General features: G+C 39.2%; 1 protein-coding gene across 2 annotated transcripts; it reads right to left on the bottom strand.

The window, feature by feature from the left end:
* Window positions 1-675: 675 nt before the first annotated feature.
* Window positions 676-5,992, bottom strand: otpb (orthopedia homeobox b). 2 transcript variants are annotated; one of them, XM_024003432.2, is made up of 3 exons: window positions 5,772-5,992; window positions 4,950-5,335; window positions 676-2,535 (listed from the first exon to the last, which is right to left on the bottom strand). In XM_024003432.2, the coding sequence occupies exons 1-3, from the start codon at window positions 5,845-5,847 to the stop codon at window positions 2,032-2,034; spliced, it is 966 nt and encodes a 321-aa protein (XP_023859200.1). In that variant the 5' UTR covers window positions 5,848-5,992; the 3' UTR covers window positions 676-2,031. The 2 variants fall into 2 exon arrangements, with proteins under 2 accessions (XP_023859200.1, XP_023859201.1); XM_024003433.2 differs by having other exon boundaries at window positions 5,811-5,992.
* Between the last annotated feature and the right edge of the window lie 3,838 nt (window positions 5,993-9,830).

The raw sequence follows: 9,830 nt of genomic DNA, 5'->3' as shown, positions 1-9,830 counted from the left end.
GTGGTCAAGCAAAGAGGCACTGAGTTTGAAGGTAGGCCTTGAAATACATCCACAGGTACACCTCCAATTGACTCAAATTATGTCAATTAGCCTATCAGAAGCCTCAAAAGTGATGACATAATTTTCTGGATTTTTCCAAGCTGTTTAAAGGCACAGTCAACTTAGTGTATGTAAACTTCTGACCCACTGGAATTGTGATACAGTGGTTAATAAGTGAAATAATCTGTCTGTAAACAATTGTCTGCAAAATGACTTGTGTCATGCACAAAGTATAGTATAGTATAGTATAGTACAAACTATAGTTTGTTAACAAGAAATTTGTGGAGTGGTTGAAAAACATGTTTTAAAGACTCCATCCTAAGTGCATGTAAACTTCCGACTTCAACTGTACATTTCTACCTCAATTATCTTGTACCCCTGCACATTGACTCTGTACTGGTACCCAGTGTATGTAGCCAAGTTATCGTTAGTCATTGTGTATATATTCCTTGTGTTGTTATTTTTCTATTATTTATATTTCATTCTTTGTGGATTGTTGGGAAGGGCCCGTAAGTAAGCGGGCCCACTGTTAGTCTCCATCAGTTGTTTACGAAGCATGTGACAAATAACATTTGATTTGAGGAGCCCACATTTTCTCTAACATTAGGCTAATGTTGAGACATAAACCAATCATAATTTGACATATTGAAAATGATTTTATTTGTCCACTTACAATAAATTAATATAAGCCTTTCAAGGAAACATTGTGATGCAATTTGGTGTAAGATCAAACATTTAAGAAAAGCACAAACAATAAGTTAAAACATATCACAAACAGACCAGTGGGTACGAGAATGCTTTATCTACACAAAACATCCTAGAACAGGTTACTTAAAGGTTCATTTTCTTGTCTTATAAATGTTAATACCCCCATTTTTCACGTGGCCAACACATGCAGATGAGTCTGATTTATGTAGAAATGGGTTTGTTTGTTTCTTTTTCACTCTTCTTTCTTAAAGTCCCAGTGCAGTCAAAAACGTGATCATCTGTGTTTTATATAAATTTCCACACTATTAGGTTGCAATCATACTGCGAAATTATGAAAGTTACCTATTTTTGTTAGGGCTGTTTGGAAAGACTGCCTGAAATTTCAGCCTGTTTTGTTAGAATGGAGTTGTTTTATCAGCAGGTGGTAAATTGAGTAATTGACAAATAAGAAAGAGAGTTCCAAGTCTCTCTGCCAATAACAGCAAATGTTCCGTTTTCTCCTCCCAATCATACCACCCCCAGACGATCTTATGCACTCTATGCACTTCCCAGCATAGATGTAAAACAAAAAGATTGCTAGGCCTATATATACCACTTAGAATGCATGACCAGTACATTTCTTCATAGTAGCCTATGCTAGTGTGGATATTGGAACAGAGTCAGAGTCTACATAACAGTCCTTACACCATTTCCATTCTCTTAAATCCATAAGAAGTGAACAAGTGGGCAATTCGGGAACGAGGCAGCAGAAGAAAAATAGGCTATTTCAGGGGTCAAGTCCACTTCACTGCGCATGCGTCAGACCCATTCAAACATGCAGTACATGTGGCATTTAGAAATTTGATTCCCAACTTAATTTAAAGCATTTAACAGCATAGAAAACAAAGAAATTCACTGACATGATATCTTACTTTCCTACGGGGTGCAACAGCCACACCTAATGAAAAACCGAAAATGAGAAGGATTTTTGGCCAAATAATTTCAATATAATTATGAATAGGTGATATAATCATTTTGGGGAAAATGGACGTTAAGATAAACAGACCTTCTGAGACGCAGGTAAATTAGCCTATTTCTCACGTCCACTTCACCAAATTTACACGCCAATGTCATCTGGGTTTTTTATTATGACATCTGAACACAACTCAGACTCCAGTCTGGCCATTCTATTTCATTGTTATTCTCATGAAGTACTTTGAGTCCTGAGTAGTCTTCACACAGGTATTTCTTAAAAGGGCGGGGTACAGCTAAAAGCTAAACAAAGGGGGTCATCTTCAAACGTCATTAAGTGAAACTCATGGACACTGTGTGCTCGAGCGCTTTGCGTCGCAGTGAGGCAATGCTTGTCCCTCTCCACATGTCACTGTCCGGAGAGCTACACAGCTGTGGCGAACCTGACACGTTCGTTGGACCGGAGAGGGAGGCGGGCATCCCGGGGAACGGGGGCTGGTAGAGGTGGGACTGCAGGCCTGAGCCATTGGAGGAGAGGCCGTTGGACAGGCCCATGGAGTTGTGCTGCGGGCCGGCCCCGAGGCTGCACTGGGAAAGGGACTGGGCCATCGCCTGCTGGCGGCCAAGGGCAGGGGGGAGCTGGAGCTGGGACACCCCGTGCATCCCCGTGGCCCAGTGGGAGTCGTTGGCGTGGAAGGAGCACAGGCTGTTCTCCATGGCAGCCGCAGCAGAGAACTGAGGCAGGCCGTGCGTTGGTAGCAGAGTGCCAGGGGCGCGGAACACGTTGGTGGTCTTCTTACGCTTCTTCCACTTGGCACGGCGGTTCTGGAACCACACCTGGAAAGAAAAAGAAAGAGTGCATGAGAAAGGTTAGGCTACATAACACATTTCAAACATATAGCATGTATTCTTATCGGCTAAACTTGGAAAGGGAATATAGAGGGATATCCAAAAGTCTTACAAATTACCAGCTATGTTTTGAACATTTTATTTAGTCAGAGACTCAACCTGGATAAATAAGGTACAATTTCAAAAATAAACATTAGAAATTGGTCCTCATATTCTTTAATATACTTGAATAATGTAATGAACCTTGCCTAGGGGTTAACCCTTATTGGAGCAGTGGTTAGCAGTAGTTAGCAGTGGTTGTGGGTTCGAGACCTGCAAGGGGCGTTAAACTGAACCTTGTGTAGGTAGGCATCATATATCGGAGCAGTAATTGCACAGGATCTCTGTGGTCTATGGACCGTTCAGATTAAATCCATTACTATAATACGGAATTCGTATCCAAAACAATGTTCTAAACCAACTTCGCACGGAAGCAGCGGCTGACGTTAAGAGTGGTTAAAACTGTATTTACGTAATAAAAATACTCAAATCAGTGGTTTAAATAATTGTTAAAACAATCATAAAACTCTGTATGAAAAACATACACACACGCAGTGCGTGGCAGGTTACTTGTAGGGTCTTATGGATAGAGCTTTATGAAGATTTCATCGCTATTCCAGGCATGATTAATGTGTTCACGGATCCGGGAGTCTGTGCCGCTGTATTAAATCTAAAATCTCGCTCTCATTCCCTTCAGCCAGCCGTGAAACGCCGAGCGAATCCATTACACTCGAGGGGAAAGAAAATGCAATTTCTCATTCCATTAACAAAGTACAATATAGTCTCGCACAGCGTCCTATTAAGACGTAGCTGATAGACCATTCCAGAGGACGGCAACAAATGGGCGAAGTTACACTGCAGATCTAATGCACTGTTTGCAGAAATGTAGGTTTAGATATCAGATAGGCCTGCTTTCCTACTTCTTTAGTGTTTGTTTATAATATAAAAACGACTTAATTGTAGCCATGACTAATGATATACTTTATTGCAATGAGGGTAATTTGCATGAATTTCACATCATTGGTTAATAATCCGTCAACGTATAAATAAGACAAATAGGTTGATAAAAATGTGTTTGGTTTTATTATAGTGTCTTAGAAATCCAGCATACATCCACGTAATTAAAATGTTTTTATGTTATAGGCCTAGACTATGCCCATTCTAAATAAAAAAATATTAAAATAAATTTTGACGCACTAAAGGTATAGGTTAGAGACAGAAACGAATGAATATATTCAAATTGATAATATGCAGGCATCCTTGTACGTTACCAGTATCAATATTTCCTAAAACATTATGGCACCGTGCATAAACTATGGGAAATGTTATTATTTCTCTGTGACGTTCAATGTGCATTTCTAATTGTACTTTGCTAGGTCTTAATACAAACAGCGCTTCTGCAGATTTGCAATATAGGCCTTACAGTAGTGTGGTATACAATGCTTTGCTGAATGAGAAGAAAGTTCCAAGGCATCGTTTATATTTTAAGATAAACTTTCCCCCATTATTTCAGGAATGACCTACTATAGACTGCCACAAATTAGTTTTCTTTTTACAACGACTACCCTAAAGAGAAATGGCTTGACTGCAGCTTTTCCTGTGAGCGTCAACAACAAGTATTGTTTCGAAATGAATCGAGTAAATATTATAAATAATAAAATAGCATGTTTCTTATTCAATTAAACTCATTTAAACTGGATTATATACAATTAATATCGCTGCCATTGGTAGAACTGTGGTTTGGCATGATATTAGTCGTTGGGCAACAGCAAGCGTTGGGGAGGTGCACCAGCACCATGGACAACGCTCCTGACCCTGATGTGTCTTTCTACTTTTCAATCACCTGCCCCTTAGCCTATAAAATAACGAAATCAATGTCATGCTATTGTGCATCAGTTCTTCTGTTCATATTGCTAAATATCAGAATACGTTTACTTGTTTTCTTATATGGGTGGAACATTTGCTTGGATACATGTTGATACATATTGGACACGTTGTTTTTATGCTCATTGCGTTATTGACATTTTGTATTGCCTAATTCTAACAATATAAAATAAATATACAGCAAGGCTAAATAATTGTTTAAAATGTTGATGGGCTGTTATAATTTAATTTTAAARGCCTTCTCTTGGCTACAGTATATCAAATAGTGAATTGCATAGTTAGGCTAATAAACACATTTTGTAAAACCAATACACTTGCATATCATTATGGCGTATTCGTTTTAGAAATGTATAAAAATATGTTTGTATGAGTAGCCTAATCATTATTTGATTCCACATGTTTATGATATCAATTTAACAGGACATTTTGTGGGTAAATGTAATCTAAAGAAACATCAATACCCCAGGACACGGGATTACCTGCACACGGGATTCGGTGAGGCCGACCCTCAGCGCCAGCTCTTCACGCATAAAGATGTCTGGGTAGTGGGTCTTGGCGAAGCTCCGTTCCAGTTCGTTCAGCTGAGCTGGGGTGAAGCGCGTTCGATGTCGCTTCTGTTTCTGCTGGTTCGCAGTCTGACTAGAATTATGCTGCTGTTGCTGCTGCTGTTTCTCAGTGTCCTTACTATTTACCGGCATGCCCGGCTGGTTGGCTCCACCTGTGGGGATTTCATCCCCGGGCAGCAAGGTGGCACCCTCCACGGTGTCCGGGCCAGGGTCCATGTCTCCCTGGTCCGCCACCCCGCCGCCCAGCCGGCACTTCATCGGGTCTCGGTTCCCCAGCAGCTCCGCAGCATCCTTCATCCCTGCGGGGGGGAGAGAGAGAGCGAGAGAGATGGCAACACAGTTAGCGCTGCAGAGAACAACTCTGAGACCCTTGAGTGAGGGATAAAACACAATCAGAAATTACTGAAATTATGCATTTGAAGAACGAGCTATACATTTGTCTGTAAAGGGTAAAATCTTAATTCCCTGATGTGAAATGTAAAATGTCAAATTACAGGCAATTGTTATTCATCCGAGTCCTCTAAAAGTGTTACACATATAATCCATCCTCTGCTTGACTCACAAATTCAATTTAATCAACATCAACATTTCAGAATGTACACATAATATCATGGCAGGTTGAAATTATTCGTTTTTGAAACAATTATTTTACTTAGATGCAACGGGCTGACATCAAAGACAAATGGTTCAATTTAATTTCATAATGCTGTTAGATTAGAAATTGCTCCAGCTTACAGTATAGTTGAAGACCGGAGTTTTGCGATGATAACTCACCGAGCCGAGCATCCAGGAGATCGGTGTGAGAGAGCATGGCGCACCGCTCCAGTGCGAAATATGGTCCACCTTACAACTTTAAATATATATTTTTTAAGTAAGCTATATATCCTCCAAATGAAAGAAAATTCTATTTGTGCTCAAAAAGGAGGACCCTTGCATTATAATGTCCTTTAGAGCGATGGGGAGGCACTTAATAGTTGAAAGAACCCATGAGCTTCTTCAAATAAGAGCCAATCAGAATAGAACTCTGGAAATGTCAACGCCACGACCCCCTATCGCCAGCCACTCACACACATCCACGCCCTAGCAGCAACTATTTCCCGTCATTCTCTGCACTGATTCATTAGCTTTTTATCCTTCTAGTTTACGTTTTAGAACGACTTTATCTATAAACTACCACAAAACACCCTTAATAGCTTTAACCCCAAATTACTGGGATATTTGTTTTGGAATTGCACATAATTGAAACGTGACCATAGGTCTATGATTGCAGTTCATCATAATAACAGAGTAACAACACAACAGATAACACATAGTTTTGTTGAAGAAAAGGGAATATGAACCCAATTGGATTGAAGTATGATTAAGATTTAGGTTATTCAAAACAACACAACTACTCTTTAAATATTGCTATTATTAACCATTCATGTCTCACATCCATGTAATTTCAAAGCTGTCACAATGTGGGTAATTTGAGTAGGTTCCTTCCTGGATCAACAAACAACAATGTTTAGATTATAATACAATCGCAGTCATTTTCAAGACCATTAGGGATTAGGCATTTGTGTAATTAGGGATGAATCTACATGCTTTCATCACTGTTATTAGACTAAAATCTGAGTGAATTTGTACTAATTTATCTGTTTAGATGGCGCTGTCAGAGAAAGGGGGGTTTATTGTAAATGATAGCTGAGGAGATCTCTGTTTCCGTCTGTGCTGGTTTAAAATGCGCTACAAAGCTCCCTCTCTTCTTCTATCCTAAATACAATGTATTTTCCCCCAAGGCATGTGGTTGGTGGAAACAAATCGTCGAAATAAATACATGTGAAGAGATGGATTTAAGTGCAGTTACTGATCGGCTGCTTTATCTCGATCTACTTTTCATCAACACCGGAGCAATTAATGCTATTTTTTTCGCTCAAACAAAACCTGACGTAAATGATTTAGCTCATTAAGCTTACCAAGAATTTTAAAGTAATTTACACGTAGCTCGGTGGCAAGTAAAATTACGTGTTTAATATTACAGTACTCCTACTGTAATATAAATGCGGTATCAAAGCAAATACTGTGTAATAACAGTAGGCTACAATACAGTAAAATGGATTGTATTATACTGTAAAAAAAATAAGTAAATACTACCTTAATCGGAATTAATTAATAATGGATGAATTAATTAACATTTGGTGTTTTATATCACTTGCACTTCTAGAGGCCTTAACAAAGACTTCCAAACTGGCTGCAACTACTGGGCAAAACAGACCAAAAGGACATGGCAAAATGCTCAACCATTTAAGGTTCAACCTTAAGTGGTTACATTACAGTAGGTGTACTGTAAAAAATACTTGCTGCCACTCCAATGTGTCCCATATATATTTCAAATTGATGGGGCACTATAGCCAAATAAGAGTTAAATTGGTACAGAAATAAATATAGCCTCTTCCAAGGCACATCTCAAAATATGTTACTCAGAAACAACACTAACATGTGCCCACTAGTGGTCAGGTTTTTGGGCTTCAAAGATATGGTATGGTGCTGTATTCTGTTAGGTGGAATTACAGTACCATTCGAAAAACAGTAATTAGCTGCAGTACAGTTAGCTGCAGTAAAACGTTTGAGTGTTTTATTGATGATAACACCTAAAATTACCGTATAAATTATAGTTTTCTGTTACAGTGTATAGCCTATACTGGAGAGAAGGGGCTTTAGCAGCTCAGCTGTCAGGGGTGGCTGTGTGAATAGACCACCGCCGCCAGGACTAAATGGTTCCTTTACAGACGCACAAAGGAGGCGTCCGAGCGAGAACCCTCACTGCTCGGCCCCTTTCTCCCCCTCTCCGGGATGACACCGGTTCAACTCATCTTTTATGCTGCTGCAATCTGTTAACAAGGCCGGCACTGGTGGCATCACCCAGATGTATACGGATGGGATCGGCAAAGCATGGAAACTCAGGGGAAAAGGTCAGGTGGTCCATTTAATGGTAAGATATAAAGATAGCCTATTAGAAAAAAAACTATCTGAGGATCAGAAACACAGAGATGAGCTTCGATGCAACTGTCTGCAGGAGGACCCTCTGTGTGAGAGAGTGGAGGAGAGCTGTGCGGTCTGTAGGTTACACTGTCAGAGTTTGCTCCTTATCATTATCAATGAATCTACAGCATGAGTGAGGACTTTCTATAACACATGCCCTTATTGGAAAACGGTGTTAATGGAATTAGTTGTAATTGTGTCTAGGCCTAATGTAATTTGTAGTACTGTATTGAAAAATTAAGTAATATGATGCTGTTTACACCACAAAAAAATGAATATATATATATAAAGTGTTCTCTGACAATAAAATTTAGTCAGATGACAAAAACTGCTTTCCTCTCTGCAAAGGCATGCCTAGTTCTCTCCATAGCTGCAAACAAACCCGCCAAAAGGTTCAGTCTGCAAGTAAAATATGGKCCGATTTGCCTAATGGCTTGATAAATTATCCCTATTTCTCTATAAGCCAGCAATCCCTGCATACTTGCCTTTGTCTTTCAGCACTGAAAGGCACAAATATTTAAGAAATGTTGATTCAATATATTGAACCGAACTTTTTTTCTATTGGCTAAACCCAATTTCACAAGCTTATTGAATTCTGCATTTGAAACGGATGACAAAGAAAAACGTGCATGCAATTGTTCATACCATGGTTGTTAAATGTATTTAAACAAAGTAGTAAACATCTAAGCCTTTGAAGACATGTCTATTGGGAGAATTGCTACAAGGCAAGGAAACATTTGGCTACATCAGAAGAAATCATAAACCTTTCACACGCAAACATGTAGCAAACATTACAAATAGCATTAACAACAATAATGTAATAATAATAATATGAAAATAATAATAATAATACGAAACAATAAACAAAAATATGGTTCAACTAAAGGCCCTGCAAATTATGGAATTTGTGTTTAGAAGCCTACAACACCATAACATTATTTGTATTATTATAAGTAGGCCTATTATTATTATTATTATTAGTAGTAGTAGTAGTAGTAGTGTTATTAGTCACCCCGATTTAGCTTTTGTTAAATGATAAAAGCCAAAAAATATGAATGGTTTAGTTTTAACRCCCAATGCGTTGATATGGCTGTAATACATATAGGAACCTGATAAAAGGGGGTATACATCTCACTCAGCCTTTGTAACTGGACCACATCAATCTTCCCCAGTGAAAACGCTCTCTCGCACACACAATCGTCCCTGTTTAATGCAGCGCATCTGAGGGTGGAATGGATGTTTACATGCGTCCTGCGGATGAGAAGACACCTTTTTTAATGGAAGCGCAACAAAAACAAATGCAATTCTGTTAAGCAATTTCAGATCAAGAATTCTGTGTCCTCCCTACTCAGATTTTTTTGTAATCGACTGTGTTATAGGGATATTGCGAGTTCTGCCATTTAAGCCCTTGTTCTACTTACCCAGATTCAGATGAACTCATGGACACCATTTTTATGTCTCGGCTATGAAGGAAGGTAGTGGTAGTTTCGCAAGCCAATGCTAACTAATGTTAGAGCAATGACTGGAGGTCTACAGGTATGGTAGCATGCAGTGAGCTCCTAAAGTATTGGGACAGTGACACATGTGGATGTATCATTTCAAATCCAAAGTGCTGAAGTACAGAGCCAAAACAACAAAACGTGTCACTGTCCCAATACTTTTGGAGCTCACTGTATGCTAACTAGCGTTAGCGCGATGACTGGAAGCATTGCTATCATACCTGTAGACATTAGTCACTGCGCTAATGCTAGTTATTGTCTCGCGAAACTA

The sequence above is a fragment of the Salvelinus sp. IW2-2015 genome, linkage group LG15, assembly GCF_002910315.2.
Source record: "Salvelinus sp. IW2-2015 linkage group LG15, ASM291031v2, whole genome shotgun sequence".
NCBI lineage: Eukaryota > Metazoa > Chordata > Actinopteri > Salmoniformes > Salmonidae > Salvelinus > Salvelinus sp. IW2-2015.
This window is presented reverse-complemented; position numbering and strand designations above follow the sequence as displayed.